The 22443-nt window shown below is 40.1% G+C and overlaps 1 protein-coding gene across 7 annotated transcripts in view; it reads left to right on the top strand.

Annotated features, from left to right (window-relative positions):
* TLK1 (tousled like kinase 1) overlaps positions 1-22443 on the top strand; it is a 462887-nt gene that overhangs the window by 401455 nt on the left and 38989 nt on the right. For 6 of the 7 annotated variants that reach the window (XM_056534350.1, XM_056534353.1, XM_056534352.1 and 3 more), the window contains 6 exons: positions 3876-3947; positions 7191-7266; positions 11285-11331; positions 11476-11586; positions 12431-12520; positions 22015-22107. In XM_056534350.1, coding sequence (XP_056390325.1) covers positions 3876-3947; positions 7191-7266; positions 11285-11331; positions 11476-11586; positions 12431-12520; positions 22015-22107 — 489 coding nt within the window. The remainder of the gene's footprint in view (positions 1-3875; positions 3948-7190; positions 7267-11284; positions 11332-11475; positions 11587-12430; positions 12521-22014; positions 22108-22443) is intronic. The other variant, XM_056534355.1, reaches the window with a different exon arrangement.

Here is a 22443-nt window from a genome sequence, read left to right as displayed (position 1 = left end):
GTCCAACCACTGCCGCTGCCCCATTGCCTCCCCCATCCCCGGTTTTATAATTACCTGTGCCCGGGGTCCTCGCTACTTCTGGCTCCGGTGGCGTCCAGAGCTGTCACTGTGTGCACTGACTGTGTTGAGGACGTAATTCGTCATTGCACAGCGTAATGCAGGACGCTGCAGGAGCCAGAAGTAGCGCGGGCTCCGTGCCCTGGGAACAGGTAATTATAAAACTGGGGATGGGGGAGGCAATGGGGCAGCGGTGGTCTCTGGGGGGGGCGGTGCAGCACGTTGGGGAGGGCGGGGGTTGTGGCATTATCGGCAAGGTAATTGCCGGTACCAATAATGTCCAAAATCGTGAATATCAGCCGATAATATCGGCCAAACTGATAATCGGTCGATCCCTAATATATGTATACGTGTGTGTGTGTGTACCAGCATAACTTCCAAATGGCTGAAGATATTTCGATGAAACTTGGTTCACATGTAAACTAAAAATATTGTAGACTTAAATTAACCCTTACCCAGCCATTTGCAAAGAGCAGCATTGTTGATTTTCCTCTCCCACAAGGTATGGTAAGAAGACTGGGCAACAAGTACTATGCTATTAGGAATAAATAGCTGAAATCCATAGCAGATTAATGGTCTATTCACACGTACAGTATTCTGCGCAGATTTGATGTGCAGGATTTCAAGCTTGTGTTCAATCATTCAGTTTACATTGAAATCTGCATCAAATTGCGCAGAATACTGTACGTGTGAATAGACCATTAAGAGGTATTCTGGCCAAAGAAATATAGTAGATCTGAAAGGAGGGGGGCGTGGTGTGATGTCACGAGAGGGCGTAGCATGACGTCACGTCTCCATTCCCGGAAACAAAGTGGTTTCCGAGACCATAGAATGTGGGTGCTGCACAGAGATCGCGGGGGGTCCCCCCCCCCCGCGATCAGACATCTTATCCCATATCCTTTGGATAGGGGAAAAGATGTATTTGGCCAGAATACCCCTTTAAGTATGTGTCATTGTACCCCTGTGTGGATAGGTGCACATGTACCATTGAAAATCATCTGGAGTATGTTTGTTTATATTATGAATTCGGTCTGGACTTATTGTGGATTTCCCTATAGACTTCAATAGGGAAATCCAAATCCACAATAAATCTGCCATGCTATGTTTCATGTAGAGCAAAATTCACAGGAATTTGATGCAGAGATCCACTTCTATAAACCACACAAAATGTGCATACCCTGTTGTTTTAAAGGGATAATCTGCATTGGGCTTTCAAGTGAAACATTGCACAATAAAGGAGGAAGGAGGTAGTCAAAATCCAAATCAATTTAGAGTTTACTCTCAAAATGCTGCAAGCAACATCAGTGGTAACATTTGCAATGGCGGATTTTGAAGCACAATGGAAATATATGAAACGGTCTAACACACTGGTCTCAAAACTGTGGACCTCCAGATGGTGCAGAACTACAACTCCCAGTTGTAGTTTTGCACCATCTGGCGGTGAACAGTTTGGACACCACTGGTCTAAAAGAATACCCCATAGAAACCAATCACAGAGCAGCTTTCACTTTTAAATGAAAAATGAAAGTTGTGCTGTGGTTGGTTGCTATGGGCAACACAGACAGTATTGTTTACATGATTTTACAAAATTCCCCGGGTTATTAATTAAAGGAGAAGTCTCATGCTCAATTTTACAAAAAAAAAAAGTATCCCCTATCCGCAGTTTTAGAATGCGAGGGGTCAGACCGCTGTGGTTCCCCTCAATTGTCAGTACGGACCCCTTCCCGAAGCGGGGGCTGCCACACCCCCTCCACTATGGGAATGATGAAGATTGCGGATAGGGTATCCATTTTTTTTTTTAGTAACATTGAGCATGAGACTTCTCCTTTAATTGTTTATTTTTCCAATAAATATTATTCACATGTTGTTGTGGATTTAGAGCCCAGTGTTAATAAAAGAAATACATCTGTGTTGCTTTTTTGTTTTTTTTTATATTTATTTTTTTCTATGTCATTAAAAGAGAAATGTGTCTGTCTGTTGGCTTTATTATAGCCATGGATCTTAGAGGTGGGTCATAAAACTTCTCATATGGTGACGTGTAATAAATCAGTGAGTGTAATAGAAGGCGCCAACTGGTCATCTCCATTTATCCGTCCATGCTGGTTACAGCGCTGGTCCTTTGTTACACTTTCATGGTAATTTATATCATGTGGCAGGGAGAGTCACAAGTGTTTCACTCCAGTTTGATACTCTGCAGCACAAGTTTCTTGAATAGCTTCAGGTCACGACTCCGGTTAACCCCTTCCTGCCTCAACCCGACCACCTCTCAATAAACCCTCAATACTGTGTGATTAATTTGGGCCGCAGGCCGCGCAAGATACATTGAAAGCAAAGGCACATAATGCTACAAGATGGCCGAAGTGGAGCAATCTGTCATCTCATTAGTACCCGATGCTGGAGGACACGACGCTTCCTTCTCTATGCGCTGTAAACAGTGGATGTTGCCAGGTTTTAGGTGTCAGTAGAGGTTTCATGTTGTAATGAACGCAATACAGATGCGTTTGTTTAGTGCTCTTTCCTAGGAGTGCGGCCTGGAAGACCAGCGTATTAGCAGTCTGGGACTATTTGTGGTTTCCTCCTGAAATGGCAAACGACTCCAGTACTTAAAGGGGAATGGCTTTATTGTGCTCGGCTATTATTTGTTTTCCTTCAGCTTGTTTAAATATTTACAGATAATTGCCCCATTGTTTTGCTCTCCCTGGATAATTGTTAGCTTTTTGATAGAAGGTCCCTAAAGGTTAATTAATTTATATAGTGTCTTGTTACTTAGATTTTTACTAGTAATCTATTTACATTGCAGTGTTGTTGGAGGCCCTGTTGCCTTTTTTTTTTTTTTTTTTTTTTTTTTATATATGTCTGCTGATGTTTTGCTAATTAAACCGATTTCGAAACTTTCAATGCATATGTGAACATAGCCATCTATCCATATCCCAAATAGAGTAGTTTAACTTGCAGGGAATGTTAAGTTAAATATGTTTGCAAATACATTAACTTTTGTCTCCTACTTCTGATATTCCTGCTCCTTTTCTCCCCTTTTTGACAGCTCATTGTCTAGGTTACAGACCACCGCTCGACTCTAGAAGAGGTGGTTGGGCTGGTGTGTGTGTGTGTGTGTGTGTGTGTATGTATGTATATATATATATATATATATATATATATATATGTACACACACACCAGCCCAAGCAGTGGTCAGGCTGGTGTTTGTATATAAAAAAAAAATCATATGTATTAGACCAACCACGGCTTCTAGAGTTGAACGGTGGTCTGTAACCTAGGTAATGGGCTGTCAATAAGGGGAGGAAAGGAGCAGGAATATCAGGAAGAGACAATTTTTCTAAATTATTGTACTTGAAAAAATTTTTTACTTGACGTGCCCTACACATTTAACTACATTAGTTGGGATTGGCATAGCCCTTTAAAGTTAGATAACCACTTTAAAGCTAGAGAGAAATGTAAAATGTTACAACGGTGTCATGGTGCCATCATTGCTGAGATTATGGCTGTTTACTGCTTACCTGGGCACCCTTTTAAAAAATAAATAAATAAAATGTCCTCTTGGAAAAAGCCTTTTAAGTTATGTTCACGTACAGATTTTGAAGTTGCAGAGTTCAATGTAAGTGAAATGACTGAACCACTTCAAATTCTACACATCAAAGATGTGCACAATACTGTGCGTGGGAATACGCCCTTAAGAGGACTGCTATTTTCAGACCCTTATTTCTCTTGCACATGATTTGACACAGTCTCTTTTTTTTTTTAGAATGATGTGTACCTTACTCACGTTGTTTATTCTGTCTTACCTGTGTATGCTCAACAGGCCTCAACAAACAATGAGAGCTCCAACCACAGCTTTGGAAGCCTGGGTTCTTTAAGCGACAAAGAGTCAGAGGTATGTTTACTGTGTGCGGGGGATACTGTTCTGCCTGACGTGCGCATGTATTATACTTAGCATTTGTTCATCTTCCTATTCCTGTATTTAGAAGAATGTTAGTAAGTGCTCACCACACAATCTTGTCATTTCTAATTTTTATTCAGAGTATTTATAGATTCTAATCACATTTCAGCGCGGTCTGTGACGGCTGCCATTCATGCATCAGATTACAGGTTGAGTGGGTGTATTAAAGAGCCAGGACTTTCTTATCATAGAAGCCCGTATAAAAAGGCACATGCTGTTTATTACCATGTTCTTTGTTGTATTTCACTAGATATGTCCATAACATAGTCCATAGTATATGTCAATAGAAAGTATTTAAAGGGTACCTCTCATCAAATAATCTTTTAATATATTTTAGATTAATGAATGTTGAATAACTTTCTAATAGCATGTTAATGAAAAATATGCTTCTTTCTATTGTATTTTTCCCTATCTGTCCTGTCAGCAAGCATTTCTGACTCATGCTGGAGTCCTAAACACTCAGAGCTGCCAGCCTGCTTTGTTCACAGCCAAACAGGCTGTGAACAAAGCAGGCTGGCAGCTCTGAGTGTTCTCCTTTGTGAACAAAGCAGACTGGCAGCTCGTAGTGTTTAGGACTCCAGCATGAGTCTGTAATGCTTGCTGCCAGGACTGGTAGGGAGACCCCTAGTGGTCATTTCTTCAAAGTTGAAAATTAAATAGAAAGAAGCATATTTTTTAATAACATGCAATTGTAAAGTTATTCTGCATACATTAATCTATAATATATCAAAAGTTTTTTTGATGAGAGGTAATTTAAGGCAGGTTTACATGGCAGCAAAATTAAAGGGGTTATCCAGGATTATAAAAACATTTTTTTTTCCAATAACAGCTCCACACCTGTGTGTGGCATTGCAGCTCCATTCCATTGAAGTGAATGGAGCCAAGTTGTAATATCACGCACAACCTGGGGATAGGTGTGGCACTGTTTTTGGAAGAAAATAGCCCTGTTTTTTTTATTCCAGGATAACCCCTTTAAGTATATGACTGTGTAAAACTGCCCCCTATGAAGTTTGGTCAGCACAGTTACCTGCCCTGGGGGTTATACAAGAGCAAGTAGGCTGATATGAAGGCAGTACATACATATCTGTAATTGTGAGTACTTGATATTGGTTACTGCATTATGGCTCCATATGAGTTTGTATTGGTCAGTCTGTGGGGGTCATGGCAGTCACAACCACATCAGTCAAGGAAACTGCAGTCCCAGAGGGCCCAATGTAAATGAAGCGGTTATATACATGCATGACTGTTGCTCCATTTATTTTCCTTGGCTATTTCTGTCCCCTAACCAGCTCATGGAGCAGTGGTCATGCAGGCTACCGCCCCTTACTCATGGGCACTTGGGGGGAGATTTATCAATGCTGTCTGTGAGAAGCATTTTTTTATGTTTTTTTTTTTTTTTTTACTGCCGTGCGCCTTATCAAAAAGGTGCATGGGCTTGATAAATATTGCATCTTTTTTTCATTACCTTAGAATGCACTGGAAGCCACCAAAAGCAGTATGTCTAATGAAACAGTATACTCAGCTAGGTGAGAGTTATTTAGTCAATTTTGACCTTAGGATAAATGGTGGTGTTGCACAAGCCAAAAATCATACTGCTAATTTTCTATTTTAACAAGACGCCACAATCTAAAGTAACCAAACACAGCAATTTTCCATTGTCGAAGGGTTAAATAATTTAACCACGCTGTGCTATTTACAGAACATAAAAAGAGAAATGCAAACTTGGAATGACTGAAAAAAAAAAAATAAAGGTTTGTATTTTTTAAATGAAAAATGATACACAATTCTAACGGCTGCGGGCAGGTGGAGATATTAAAGAAAAATGGTTCAATAGCAAAAAGGCAGAATTGTACATTAGAAAGAAATGAGATTTGGTACATTAAATTGGTTAAATAATTTATACATGGATATACGCCATCTGTTTAAAATTGTAAAGTGTGGGGGTAATAAATAACACTCGGGTTTAAATATGAACATTCGTCCCTGAAGTATATTTTTAAAGAAAAAATGAACATTTAAAACATGTACATCTGTGTATCATCTTAATTTTTGCAAATGAAAAATAGGTAAATAAAAGGAAATAAAAATGAGCAAACAAATTTTGTTAAATAAAAAAAATTACTATATTTGAAAGAGGGCATAACCAAACATGACACACAGTGTTCTAACACATAACCTTATGTAATTAGAGCAGTATAACAGTGGAATAAACTGTACAAGGGTTCTGCAGACGTTTTCAAAAGGTTGCCTCTACCCTGGTCTATATTTGCTCATTTTTTCAATATGCGCCAATTGATGCTCTTAAGTTAAAAAGACGCATATAGTGAATATCTTCCACTGCCTAAGTCCAAATGGAATTCTGCTTCTCGCATTCATTTATGTTAAAATGGCATATAAGCAAAAGGCGCAAAAAAAAAATTGCAATTTTGCAACATTGCTAATTTTTACAGCAAAAAAAGACTGGAACAGCTTGATAAATCTCCGCCTTGGGGAGTACAAGTCTGACCGCAGTGCTCTTTGCTGACACCTCTGTCCATGTCAGGAACTGTCCAGAGTAGGAGCAAATCCCCATAGCAAACCTCTCCTGCTCTGGACAGTTCCTGACCTTGACATTGAGGTGGCAGCAGAGAGCACTGTGGTCAGAAAATAAGGAACTTCACAACTACCTCTGTAGTATACAGCAGCTGATAAATACTGGAAGTAAATCTGTTTAACTTTCTCATGCTCGCTTTGTGCATAATGACCGGCTATACAGGGGCCGGAGCATCTTGATATCACGGCTCTGCGCCCTTAATGCAAGTCTATGGGAGGGGGAGTCATGGCCACCACGTCCCTTCCCATAGACTTGTATTGAGGGGGCGGGCCGTGATGTAACAATGCTCCGGCCCCTGTATGCCTGTCATTAGGCGCAGAGCGAGTTTGCTCTGTGCAGTAATGATAGTACTGTGCCACAGTGGAGATCCCAGGGCTCCCCAGCAGCGGGACCCTGGCGATTTGACATCTTATCCCCTATCCTTAGGATAAGGGATAAGATGCTAGGTGCGGAGTATCCCTTTAAGGGGTTAAGGGCTGTCCTGGTGACATTTTCTGCCTTTGAGAAATCATCTAGTGTGTGTTAAGTTTCTGGTTTAATTAATTATGAGTAATTCTTTATTTTTATTTGATCATGTGCTTCAGACTCCAGAGAAGAAACAGCCAGACTCTTCAAGGGGAAGGAAGCGGAAAGCAGAGAATCAGAATGAAAGCAGTCAAGGTAATATCGCTGTGTATTGAAAGAGAATTAACAATAATATACAATATAATACGCTTTATGTAACATACCCCTAAGTTTGCTGGGAATCTTAGCATAAAGTAAAAGTCCAGCATTTCGTGTGGAGCTCTGCTGTTGTGAAATAGCTCCATATCCCTTAATGAATAACTTCTGTCACCACTAGAGGGAGCTAACTGCATTCTGTCTGTTCCTTAAACTCAATACTAAAAGGTTTATGGGTGGGTTTCCTGAACAGATATTGACAGCGTATCCTAAGGACAGCCCGTCAATATTAGACTTTTTTTCATACTGCTGTTGACCTTTATCATTAAAGATTAAGCCTTGATGAAAGTCATTGTATGCTAAACAGCTGGATACTTCATACATAAGTTGCCACTTAGTACAAAAATATATACTGCTCAGTAAACATGTTTTTTGGAGTGGTCCACTTTATAGTAAAGCCTGGCAAATTGCACTTTTGTATGCACTGAACAAATAATTGTACATACATTTGCTTTCTGGGCGGATGCTAAAAGAAATCTTTTTTGGCTTTAGTCAGCTAAGTTAAGCATATGCACGGTCTACCTTCCCAGCACATATTCCATACATAACCTACAGACGCAACATGAACATGCAGTCTGGGAAGCCCCTTAGGCTGTGTTCTTACGTTGCAGTTGAATCGTGTGTTTTTTTTTTTTATTCCCCAATTTTTGTTACCATCACACTTGCCCCAAGACGTACAGTATACATCGGCAACTACCAAACTATATCGCTGTAAACTCCCGACGGTCCCATTCAGTGACCATGTTCAGTCCACTTTCTGAACAGTAGATGTTTATTTCCCAGGATTCAATAGTGCGGTTTGCATTGCTATTGAACCTTCAAAATTAACAAATGTGTTTGGAGAAAGGATTGAAACTATTCAGTCCATTAAACGCTGTGCTAGATGTTCGCAACCATCTGCAACACGTAGCGAAGATATATACTGCAGGCTAAAGGGCAAAGCATAGTGAAAACATAGCCTAAAATATAAACAAGCCTGGAACATCGAACAAATTATTATAATAGTGCATGTGTCTTAAGGTTACATGTGGCTGGAAAAAAATGTTCTGTCTTTTATACAATTGAAGCCCCTCCCACATGCCGCAAGATTGCCGCTAGGTGCTTAAAAATGTGTTCATTTGCGGATCTTAGCGACACCTGCTACTACTTCACTTTACATAATCTTCTTGGTGTTGCAATTTCCATGGTGAGGACTGTATGTTGTAGGTTGCACATAGGATGTAGACTGTGGGACTCGTAGGGCAGCTCGTAGTCTGCTGATTGGTTGTTACACAGACCCGGTTCCTCCGCCGGCCTGCTGTGTTCTGTGATCACTCCAGCTGCTTGACGTAAGTGATTCCATTAATCACCATTATACAATTACCTGATAATTTATGTAGAATGCCTCTAAACCAGAGCTAATCTCCTACATTATTTGCGTCTCGTTTATGCTGTGCAACTGAATGAAGGTGCCCACCTATGGAGAAGATAATTCTCCGCCTCTAGTGAAGACCTTAAATGCTTTTAGTTCCCGTTCAGTTTGATATATTAATTTAGCGAGTTAACATGAAGAGGAAAAATAGAATATAGGTTCTAAGAAACTCTGGTGTTGACGCCATTTAACACCATTAAAAATAGATGTGGATCCAAGTTATTTTACAAACTCTCTACAGGAACGCACTCATTATTTAATTCCACCGCCGGCAGCACTTCTGCTCCTGTCTGATCACGGTGACACCATGTTGGGGATCAGCCTCCAGCTACTGGCAGCATTGTCCCAGATCCATTGACCAGTGCTGAGAATCTTTTGTATTAGAACTTGCTAGCAGGTCTTTTTTTCCACGTGTACAGCAAGCAACACATTGGCTGTTCTGCAGATATTAAAGAAAAACCAATATGTAATATCTGCATAAAAGGACTTTTGCCCTGTATTATTAGGGTACAAAGGTAAATTCCAAACAGCACATTATTTGTGTACAGTTCTTTTTCTATGCTGTTCTTCTAGGTCACTCCCACATGTCAAGAACATGCCGGTACATTACTGCATGTGCTGACTACAACAGTCAGCTGTAACATTAAATGGGCATTTCGACCTTAGACATCTTATGCCCGTCATGACCCCCTGCAATCTCTGTGCAGCACCCGGCATTCTAAGCCGGGTGCTTCTCCCGAGACATCACACCATGCCCCCTTGTGAAGTCACGCAACGCCCCCTCCATTCATGTCTATGGGAGGGGACGTGACCGCCGTCACCCCCCCCCCCCCCCCCCCTCCCCATAGACAACATGAATGGATGGGGTCGGGTGTGGCGTCACGTCTCAGGAGCAGCACCGGTATCCTTTGCTACACCAGTACCAAAGGATAGGAGTTAAAATTTCAGTCATCAAACATTTTATCCCCTATCCTGTGGACAGAGGATAAGATGTCTTAGGCCTGGAATACCCCTTTAAGACCACTTACTGATAGTCATTGACTTTGATGTTCTTGTGACTATGGCTCCTGTCAAGGTAAGATCTATAATAGCTAGTGAACTGCCAGCTGAGTTCAGCTATACATGTACACAGATCTATTGATAACGTCTTGGTATCCAATACAACAGGACCACCTTCAGAGGTCTTCATGGCTTTTATGGGTCAGAGATAATTTGGCTGCACAAAGGGGGGCAGAAAGTATTAGGCAGGTGGTTTTAGGGTCTATTCACATGTACAGTATTGGATGGAGGAAAAATGGGCAAGCGCATTTAACCCCTACAATTTGGCCATTGTTGTAATATCTACAAAACGGGATGTTTCCAGTATGCAGTTGTTAGTACCTAACAAAAGTGCTCCAAGGAAAGCAGGGACAGGATTTAGGGCGAGTTACTGTCGATCAATTTGTTACAGAACCTACTACTGGCATAGAAAGTACAAATCGTAGCTGTATGGCCTAAGCAGCTGCAGATCGGCCAGAGTGCTCATGGTAACCCTGCGGAAACCTACTACAATAGACACACAAGCATCAAAATAAGACTTTGCTCTGGGAAAAGTTCTGCTAGGAAACCTTAAGTTCTGATGTCATGTGAATGTTAGTGTGACACATATCATCTACCTCACATTGGACAGATCAAGTTTACCCCTTCATTACATGGAGATTCCCTAATGGTAGTTGCCTATTTCAGTATAAACATGCCCAATTTATGGAGGCCACACCTCAAACTTCCAGGTTTTAAAGTTAACCCGCCAAGTTGAACTCCTGCCCTTTCTTTAGATTGGACTGTTGTATTGCTGAGGACTCTGTACAACGCCCAGTGAGTTCTGCATTCTTGCACAGAATTAATTTGGTATTTTAAGGTTGTCGGGGTCATCAGCACTTCCACATGTGGAATTTTAAATAGTTAGAGGTTGAAAAAAGACGAGGGTTGATCAATTTCAACCTATTATCCTGCTGTGTAAATCCAGAGAAAGGGGGGAAAAAAACATAAGGCAGATGAAAATTGTCCCATATTGAAGAAATTCCTTCCCGTCTCAAATATGGCATCAAAATAAATCCTAGATCAACGTTCCATCCACATAAATCTTGTATCCATAACCTGTAATATACTTTTCCACAAAAACCTCCAGATCCTTGTTAGTTGGACATCACAACATCATGTGGCAGTGTGTTCCATAGTCTCACTGCTCTTACAGAAAAGACTCCCCATCCGTATTCTGAGCAGATTTGATGCACAGGATTTTCTGCTGCAGATTTCAATGTAAACTCAATAACTGAACACAGCTTCAAATCTGCGTAGAATACTGTACTTGTGAATAGACCCTTATTGTATACCGTCTATTATTTCACTTTTTATTTTATTTTTTGCATGGGAGTTAATGTGACCCGCTCACTCACCGTATGTATAGGCTGATAAGGACTGCCATTTTTTTCATGAACGAGTTGTTTCTGTTTCACTTAGGCTATCCCTGAGACTATCACTAATGCCTTCTTGCTTTCTCTTTTGTAGGAAAAAACAGCGGTAACAGAGGTCACAAGATTAGTGACTATTTTGATGTAAGTGTATTATTATTTTTATTTTAGTTTTTTCAGGAGGAGGGGTTAATATTGAAAGATTTCCTATTTGAGTTCCAGATACATTGCAGGTTGACTCTCCATTGGTACACATCTATAACCCCACCATATCTATATGTCTTTCAGTATCAAGCTGGGAATGGTTCCAGTCCTGTAAGAGGCCTACCTCCTTCAATACGGTCTCCACAGAATTCTCACTCACATTCCACACCTTCATCTTCTGTGAGTCTTAGCGCTGTATGTATTGATGGGTGTCTTATAGGTATCATTTTGGGGTGTGTGTGTTTCTTTATTATTTAAAAAAAAATAAACTTAATTTTTGATGGAGAAATCAGCACTGTTTTCACATCATGAATAGCACTTAATGACCATGTGTACTTTCCCTTAGTGCAGTGTTCTCCAAGCTGTGGCTGCCCAGTTGTTGCAAAACTACAACTCCCATTATTCTTAGACAGACTTTGGCCACAACTTGAGGATCAAGCTTTCACAGACTCCTGAATGTCTGATCAGTGTTGCAAAACTACAACTCATAGCATGCCCACACATCCTTTGTCTGTAGTTTTGCAAGAGCAGGAGGCAGACAGCTGGAAAATACACAGATTGTACCCCCAACTGTTGCAAAACTATAACTCCCATCATGGGAATTGTAGTTTATGAACAGCTGAACGCTGTTGTAGTGCAATGGTGATCTCCTATACTGGATACCATTACGGCCGGTATTCAGTATGCTGCAAAATACAGAGTAGTCTGTCTGCATAAAGACAGATGACCCCTAGTGGCAGCAATTTTCATTTTTTTTTTTTTTTGTAAAATTATTTTTTTTTTAAATAAATGTATATAAAAAAGTAATCTTATCAGTAGCACTACAAAATATAAAACCTTTTTTCATAATGATAGTGGTTAAGGCATATCAATCATAATCTTCTGTATAGAAGTTGCAGACACCTAGCTGTGACAAGCACATGCCATAAAATAGTCACACATGCTACCTGCTGCTTAGGATCAGTTTTTTCTTTTTTACATTTCTGCTAAATAAATACTATAATAATAATGTGTTTACTTATCTCTCATCTTATCAAAGGTTCGACAGAACAGTCCATCACCTACTGCGTTAGCCTTTGGGGACCATCTTATGACACCTACAAAGCAGTTGTCTTACAAACTAATTCAAGTAAGTTTTTTTTTTTTTTTTTTTGATAATTACATGTTAATAGCTTAACCCTTTTGCAGCATCCTAGGAGATGTTGCATAGGCTCAGGAGCTGAGTCCGGCCATGTGTGGCGGGTGCCGTCTTTATTCTACAGCACATACCCACCTGCAGCATCTTTGGTGGTTGATAACTCTGATTCCAGCTGTTTAACCCTTCAGGCACCACTGTCGTCCCCCAAGCTGGTACCTAAACTAAAGCTTGCCCAACAAAATACAGGCCCTTACACTATGTTATAAACGGAAGTTATGGGTCTCTGAACATGGTAACAAAAAGCTAAATGTTTTCTGTATAAAATTTTAGTGTGTGTGTGTATGTATATGTGTGTGTGTATATATATATATATATATATATATATATATATATATATATATATATATATATATATATAGTTTTAAGTAGTAAAATATAGAAATAACTATATATATATATATATATATATATATATATATATATATATTTGATATTGCTGTAATTGCACTGACCCACAGAATATATAACCTGTATAAAAATGATAACCACACCTCAAGGACACCACCATTCGAAATGGTGCATAGTGATATTATAAAAGAACGTGCTTCAATTTGATAGCAAATTTATAAAAACGCATATAAACATAAGGAATAGACAATAAAAAATAATATAGTAAAAGACATATGAATGTGCACGAATATTGCAAAAATCCACCACTGGGCCCTAGTGGTAATGTAAATGTGTATAAAGATGAAACACTGCTACTGAGTATTATAGCGTTATTTGCTGGATGTAATCTTAAAACAGATCTGTTAGTTCGACAATTTGATAGTCTGGCATTTGTTACTAAGATGAATAATAGATATACAGATACTTCTAATGGACAGTCTCAAAGGTAGCTGAGGATATCCACCTAAACAGTTCTTATATTGTCTCCGGCCGCTGGTCTCATGCTACGACGGACCCACTTAGATGTCCTGCGGTTGTTGTTGCAGTGCGGGCACTGGAGTCGCTCAGTGCCAGCTGTCGGCTCAGTGCGTGCTGTATTAGGCGATCTCCCACGAGGCTCCTTGTGCTATTTCACAGCTGGAGTCTTGTGGCTTGCAAGTAGCGTTCCCGGACAGAAGATACGGTGGGATAGGCGGATATCCTACAATTGATGAAGCCGGTGCTCAGATGCAGATTTTTTTTTTTCAGGTAGCAGTGCGTCTTTCTAGTGCTGTATTCAGACAATTTAAAAGGCTCGACGCGTTTCAGGGTACTAAACATAAGTAAGTGACCCCTTCTTCAGTAGATATAAATGAAACAAAAGCATATGTATTATTTCAGAAAAGTGCTGAATATGTTTAGAGAGCTTGTCATAACCTGTTTCAAATTAGGAAGGATTTTTGCAAACACATGAAATGGACTTCATTAAACTTTTGTATATATTTAAAGTGTGGAGTGGATTCCTGCTATTATATATACCATTATCCCCACATTTGGGTCATGTTCACACCTATTTCACACATGAGAATTAGTAACAGTTGTAATAAAGAAGATTGAGTGTGTAAGAACTAGAAGTAGTTGTATTAGTGATCAGAAAATAATAAAAAATAAGTATGAACCTTAAATAATAAAAAAGAATAAATGAAAATAATAATAAAAATATAAAAAATAAAAAGAATTATAAATTAAAATAATAAATAAAATTAAATTAAATAAATTAAAATAAAATAAAAATAAAACTAAGAATAAAAATAATAAATATAAATGTTATAATGAGATGATATGCACTAAATAAAAAATAGAAAATAGATGAGGGGAAAATAAAATAAAGTAGAAATTTAAAAATAAAATAAATGAAAATAAAATAAAATAAAAATTATAAAAATAAATATAAAATAGAATGAGACAAAAATGAAATAAAACTTCAACATACTCAGTGATAATAGTTACAGGGTTTAGACCCAACCATGTAACTATGATCACTTTTTTCATTTTTATCTCATTCTATTTTATACTTATTTTTATAATTTGTATTTTATTTTTTATTTCTACTTTATTTAGTTGTTTCCTCATTTATTATTTTTCCTCATTTATTTCTATCCTTTATTTAGTGCATATCATCTCATTATATCATTTATGTATTTTTTTATTGTTTTATTATTTTTATTTATAATTGATTATTTTTATATTCTTATTTTCATTTAATTTTTTATTATTTTATATTTTTTTATTTTCTGCAGACATATCCATTTTTATTTATTTATCCTTGTTCAACACTATCACTATCTTTCACTATTTATTCTTTTTTATTCACATTAGCTATTCTATCATGCATTTCTGATCACTAATACCACTACTTCTAGTTCTTACACACTCAATCTTCTTTATTACAACTGTTACAAATTCTCATGTGTGAAATAGGTGTGAACATGACCCAAATGTGGGGATAGTGGTATATATAATAGCAGGAATCCACTCCACACTTTAACTATATACAAAAGTTTAATGAAGTCCATTTCATGTGTTTGCAAAAATCCTTCCTAATTTGAAACAGATGATGACCAGCTCTCTCTATCTATCTATCTATCTATCTATCTATCTATCTATATATATATATATATATATATATATATATATATATATATATATATATAAATATTATCTTCGGCACTTTTCTGAAATAATACATATGCTTTTGTTTCATTTGTCTACTGAAGAAGGGGTCATATACTTATGTTTAGTACCCTGAAACGCGTCTAGAGTTTTTAAATTGTCTGAATACAGCACTGCTACCTGAAAAATAAAATCTACATCTGAGCACCGGCTTCATCAATTGTAGGATATCTTCTGTCCGGGAATGCTACTTGCAAGCCACGAGACTCCTGCCGGAGTAATAACACAAGGAGCCTCGTGGGAGATCACCTAATACAACATGCACGGAGCCGGCAGCTGGCCGTATCTGGGAGGGTGACTCCAGCGCCCTCACTGCAACAACAGCCGCAGGACATCTAAGTGGGTCTGTCGTAGCACGAGACCAGCGGCAGGAGGATTGGTGAGAGACAATATAAGAACTGTTTAGGTGGATATCTTCAGCTACCTTTGAGACTGTCCATTAGAAGTATCTGTATATCTATTATTCCGCACAATAGGAGAAAAAGAAAAAGGCTGCACTCACCAACATTTCTTCAGTGCTTTTATTTTCAGGTGCGGATCATGGGGTCACACATAAGTGGGTGCTCAAAAGAGGGGAGCGACACGTGTTTTGCGCTACCTAGCGCATCCTCTGGCTCCTAAATAAGCTTTTTAGGAGCCAGAGGATGCGCTGGGTAGCGGGAAACATGTGTCACTCCCCTCTTTAGAGCACCCACTTATGTGTGACCCCGTGATCCGCACCTGAAAATAAAAGCACTGAAGAAATCTTGGTGAGTGCAGCCTTTTTCTTTTTCTCCTATTATGCGTATTTATGGACTTGCTGCCAAGGCCTACACCACCATCTAGTGCATCTATATGCTGCCATCTACTCCAAGGGGCCATACAGTAAACACAGCTGCCTTATATAGGAGTACCAGTTCCCATTCTCCCTATTTGGGATATCTATTCATCTTAGTAACAAATGCCGGACTATCAAATTGCTCAAGTAACAGATCTGTTTTAAGATTACATCCAGCAAATAACGCTATAATACTCAGTAGCAGTGTTTCATCTTTACACACATTTATTCTACCACTAGGGCCCAGTGGTGGATTTTTGCAATACTAGTGCACATTTTTTTTACTATATTTTTTGTCTATTCCAGTGATGGCAAACCTATGGCATGCGTGCCACAGGTGGCACGCCGAGCCCCTTCTGTGGGCTCACGGCCATAGTTTGCCATCAGCCCATTCGGGACATCCCTGTGTCCCGAAATATCTTTTCGGGATACATTGATGCCCCGGTTACCTTTCTGCGGCCCCGCGTTAACTCTAAAAATGCAGGGGCCGCTGGGAAGTAGCGCATGCAGGGACGTCACTGAAGTCCCGTGCGTGCGCCCATAGCAACAGCAGAGCGGAGCAGCGAGGATGAGGACGCGCGCATGGTAAGTTACCTGTATGTTGTACGTCATCTTTAGTGTTCCGAGTGGTGGTCGGAACTAGGGATCGACCGATTATCGGTTTGGCCGATATTATCGGCCGGTAATTACCTTGCTGATAAGCACATAATGCCCCGCCTCCCGCACCGCCCCCACCGCACCGCGCGACTTCTGGCTCCTGCTGTGTCCTGCGTTATGCTGTGCGCAATGACGAGTGACGCGACGTGACGTCACCGTCAGTGCAAACAGTGACAGCTCAGGAGGACGCCACCGGAGCCAGATGTAGAGTGGTCCCCGGGAACAGGTAATTATAAAACCGGGGATGGGGGAGGCAATGGGGCGGGGGGGGGGGGGGGTGTGTCGGTGATAGGACTCAGGACCCCCGGACAGGCAGAGGGAGAGAAGCGGGCGGCGGCGGTCTATGGCACCGTAAAAGCCACTGCAGTTCATTGATTTAAAGCGCCCACTTTAAATCAATGATCTGCAGCGGTGTCGCGGGGGGATGAATCGCCGATAACTTATACCGGAATATCGGTATAAGTTATCGGCTATTGGCCCTAACCTCCACCGATTATCTGTATCGGCCCTAAAAAAACTATATCTGTTGATCCCTAGTCGGAACACTGAAGTGGGGCAGTACACAGGCATACAGCCTCCAGCCATACACTGTAAATGGCTGAAGGCTGAATGTCTGTGGGGGAACTGTACTGCCAACCTAATGTGGGTGAGCTTTACTGCACCTAATGTGGGGGAGCTCTACTGCACCCAATGTGGGGGAACTATACTACACCTAATGTGGGGGAACTATACTGCACCTAATGTGGGGGAGCTATACTGCACCTAATGTGGGGGAGCTATACTGCACCCAATGTGGGGAACTATACTACACCTAATGTGGGGGAACTATACTGCACCTAATGTGGGGGAGCTATACTGCACCTAATGTGGGGGAACTATACTGCCAACCTAATGTGGGGGAACTATACTGCCAACCTAATGTGGGGGAACTATAAACTATCAATTAAAAATAAACAATTTTGGATCATTGAACTGTGTTGTTGTGTTCTTCTTTTAAAACAAAAGATGTTAATTAGTTATGGCAACTTTATGAGTTGTTTTTTCTAAACTTAAACCTCAGTGTTCTGATTTAATTGCTGTGCTGGCACTTTGAGGGGAAAAAAAGTTGGTGTGCATTACGGTTTGGGCACTCGCCATCACTGGTCTATTCCTTATGTTTATATGTGTTTTAATAAATTTGCTATGAAATTGAAGCACAGTCTTTTGTAATTTCATTATGCACCATTTCTAATGGTTGTGTCCTTGAGGTGTGTTTATCATTTGTAAACCTATATTATTATTCCAAATTAACCGCTGGGTATCGGTAAATAACCACAGATACCTCGGACATTATTGCTGTGAGCTGCACACATTTTTTTCTTTATTTATAGAATACATAACCTATAATTTTTTACTGAACAGTGAATGCTATACAAACGAAAAAAAGAAAAAAAAACTTGCAGTTGCTAGGGCAAAGCCCAGTGAGTTCCGTGCACAATCTTTTTTTCTGATTAATGGGACTTGCTGGGTGTTGTTCAGTTGCCCCATCAACTGTACCGGATGACGTGAGCTGCGTCTCTCTGTACCAATCTTTGCAAGACAGGCTGGAGACAAACCCTAGACTTAGATATTAAAGTAAACTTTTTACCTATGCATAACATTCATCCATTTTATTGGCGCTCTATTGGAACAGCCTCAGACTGCTCTGACAACCTATTGCCACCACTACACACCAGGGATGCATGGCAAAAACTGTTCAAATGCCATTTAAACAGTCCAGCATCAGAGTGATCTCCAATGTTGGTATTTACCTGCAGGTGTCAACTGACCTACATGCACATCATGGGCCTGGAAGGGGTTATAGGGTTACTAACCCTTTTTTTTGTTTTTTTGTTTTAAATGACTTATGGCTTTGGAATAAATGTACTGAATTTAAAAACCTAAATATGTAAGCACACTCTCCTTATTCAGTTCATTAAGTTAAAATAACTCTTTCTATTATAATTAATAACCAGAAATAAATCTGTGTAACACAACACCTAAACAATAGCATCAGGCTATAATGATAGCTGGTAATATAAAGTATTAGGCTGGGTTTGTATGTAGTACTTGGTCAGCATTGTGTGCTCATTTTGATCAGGAGTGGAACCAGACACAGAGAAAACTATAATGGAGAGACTTTTGATTGCACTTTTTGGCTAAAAATACTGAACATGTGCTCTGTGTGGATCCAGCCTTGCACAATAATAGTTGAAACAGTGGATCACAATTCAGTTACATACCTATAGAGAATTTTGCATATTAAAAGATGCAGGATAAATTCTATATTCAGACCTTCTAGTGTCCAATATTGACACCTTATTCCACATAAAAATACAGTCCAATCTGCAAGCAGAAGGAGCTGAGAAGATGGATATATAGATATGTGGGGAAAACTTGCCATCTATTCATGTAAATCTCTTATTCGGAGCAAAGTAGTCATATGGGCGGTCCTACTTAGTTATTGACAACTCTCTATGTGCACATGTTTACACACTGAGAAGCACCGCCCATATGACTACTTGGCTCCATGTTGTCTTGGAACTTTTCCCACCAAACGGTCTACTCACCTTCTCGTCCTTTGTAACATGGCGCCTGCAAGTTAGACTACATTTTCCATGTGACCATTACTATTTAACCTGACCGTTCATTGTCAGGTTGCACTGTTGACATATTCAACTGTGTGCTACTTAATTAACAAAAATAAAATATCTATAATCTATATCTTTTATTTATTAAAGGGGTACTCCGATGGAAAGCTTTTTCTTTTTTTAATCAACTGGTGCCAGAAAGTTAAACAGATTTGTAAATTACTTCTATTAAAAAAATCTTAATCCTTCCAGTATTTATTAGCTGCTGAATACTACTGAGGAAATTCTTTTCTTTTTGGATCACAGAGCTCTCTACTGACATCATGACCACAGTGCTCTCTGCTGACATCTCTGTCCATTTTAAGAACTGTCCAGAGTAGGAGAAAATCCCGATAGCAAACATATATGCTGCTCTGTACAGTTCATAAAATGGACAGAGATGTCAGCAGAGAGAACTGTGGTCATGATGTCAGCAGAGAGCTCTGTGTTCCAAAAAGAAAACAATTTCAGTAGCTAAGGCTGCTTTCACACTATAAAAATCCATCCGTTACAATGGTACAAAGTCTATGGGATTTTTTGACTATCCGTTATAACCCGTTATAGTCTTTCATGAATAACGGCTGTTAGTTGTGACGGAAGATAAACGGCACATGCACTAATTTTTCTTCCGTCACAAGAAACGGGTAAATTAACGGCCGTTATTTTTAACATTGAAGTCTATGGTAAACGAATGAGCCTTTATACACACAGTTTATTATATCCTTTATTACTTCTGAGCATGCTCAGAAGAGGTGACATTAGCAGACTCCTGCAGTGCTGAGGGACTACTACTACTACTCCCATCATGGAACAGCTTCAGGAGTCTGCAGACAGCTGGGGAGGCTACATTAGTGTTTGTACTACTACCCCCATCATGGAACATAGTCTGTTCCATGATGGGGGTTGTATTACAGGGGCTGAGGGATTGCTCGCACTGGGTTTCACTTCTGAGACCCAATGCCATCCGAAGTTATTAAGCAGGGGAGCGGGCGGCATGCTCCGCAACCCTGCGATGTATCAGTGTGTTTTAACTTTCATTTTTGAATCCCCCGCGGGGAGCCCTGAATGGCCGGTACTGAGGAGCCAATCAGGGCTCTCAGCAGGAGGTTTGAAAATGAACTTTGGGAGTAGCAGGGGCCAAAGAGCACTGTGGGGGGCAAGATATATAGCGCTGCAGGGGGGAGGGCAGACATATAGCCTATATATCTAGCCCCCCAGCAGCGCATTAGATATGGCCCCTGCCTGCGCATTAAATATATACCCCCGCAGCGCATATGTGCCCTTGCAGCGCTTCTATATACCTATGCCACTGCAGCGTGATATGTGAAAAGCATTCTAGCAGATAGAAATACTCTTCATACATAGCGCTGCAGCGGCATATATATATATATATATATATATATATATATATATATATATATATATATATATATATATATGCGCCATGGGGGGCAGATAACGCTATATGCCTGTAACCCCCAAGCTCTTCTATATACATATACCCCTGCTGCCATATGAATGAAAAGTATTTCTATTAGCAGCGCATAGCGCCGGGAGCCGGTGATCTCACGGGTTTGAAAATCTCACCCATCACCAGCTCCCGGCTCTATGCGCTGCTAATAGAAATACTTTTCATTCATATGGCGGCAGGGGTATATGTATATAGAAGAGCTGTGGGGGGGGGCAGACATATAACATTATCTGCCCCCCACAGCGCTTCTATATACAGATGCTGCTGCTAGAATGCTTTACACATATAGCGCTGCAGTGGCATAGGTATATAGAAGCGCTGCAAGGGCACATATACATGTGCAGGGGTATATATTTAATGCGCAGGCGGGGGTCATATCTAATGCACTGCTGGGGGGCTAGATATATAGGCTATATGTCTGCCCCCCCTGCAGCGCTATATATCTTGCCCCCACAGCGCTTTTAATATAGATATGGCCCCTGCTACTCCCAATGTTCATTTTTAAACCTCGTTGCGATCAATCCCTCAGCCCCTGTACTACAACCCCCATCATGGAACAGACTCTGTTCCATGATGGGGGTTGTAGTCCCAACACTAATGTAGCCTCCCCAGCTGTCTGCAGACTCCCGCAGCCAGGGAATTACTACTCCCATCATGGAAAGAAGTCTGGTCCATGATGGGAGTAGTAGTAGTCCCGGCTGTGGGAGTCTGTAGGCAGAGGTGTTCGGCCATACATGAGGGATAAAGGGGTCTTAACGGATGAATATTTATTCAGCCGTTAGCACCCGTTATTTCATCTGTTATTAAACGTCCGATGAATGCTCATAGTGTGAAGCAGCCTAATAAGTACTGAAAGGATTAAGATTTTTAAATAGAAGTAATTTACAAATCTGTTTAACTTTCTGGCACCAGTTGATTTAAAAAAAATAAATAAATAAAGGTTTTCCACGGGAGTACCCCTTTAAATGTGTGTGTACCTATCGATACATAGACTTGCTATATATTACCACAGTGTTTCCCAACTAGGCTGCCTCCAGCTGTGGCCAAACTACAACACCCAGCATGCCCGGACAGCCTTTGGCTGTCCGGGCATGCTGGGAGTTGTAGTTTGGCCACAGCTGGAGGCACCCTGGTTGGGAAACACTGTATTTCTATAATATATATATATAATCTTTTTTTTTTTTTTTTTTTAAGTTGTGTCTGAAGTTAACATTCTTTCTATGTCACGCAGACTGATCTCACAATGCTGAAGCTTGCTGCCCTAGAAAGTAATAAAAACCAGGATCTGGAAAAAAAAGAAGGCAGAATAGATGATTTGCTCCGGGTGAGTAATGAACATTCTGAAAGAATAAAAATTACTCTATGGAGATACCGCAACAAATGTATGTGGACACGTCAGATGACTTGTACATTTGTGTAATGGATTTCTATAAACAATAGCAGTGGAGTGTACAGTCGTCCGTGCCAATCCGACAGCCGCCAACCCCTTACAGCTCTGTACATGTAGCATGAATACTTACCGGATCTATACATTCATGTTATTGGAAGGCTGATATATACATATGAAGACTTTGTACCCTGATAAGATGGAAAACCTCTTGATTCAGCTGTTATGGATAACCCTTTTATTGCAAATCTCTTTGAAGGGTACTGAGCATGC

Source organism: Hyla sarda, chromosome 8 (genome assembly GCF_029499605.1).
Source record: "Hyla sarda isolate aHylSar1 chromosome 8, aHylSar1.hap1, whole genome shotgun sequence".
Classification (NCBI taxonomy): domain Eukaryota; kingdom Metazoa; phylum Chordata; class Amphibia; order Anura; family Hylidae; genus Hyla; species Hyla sarda.
The sequence above is the reverse complement of the archived record's forward strand: the minus strand, read 5'-3'. Positions and strand labels throughout refer to the sequence as shown.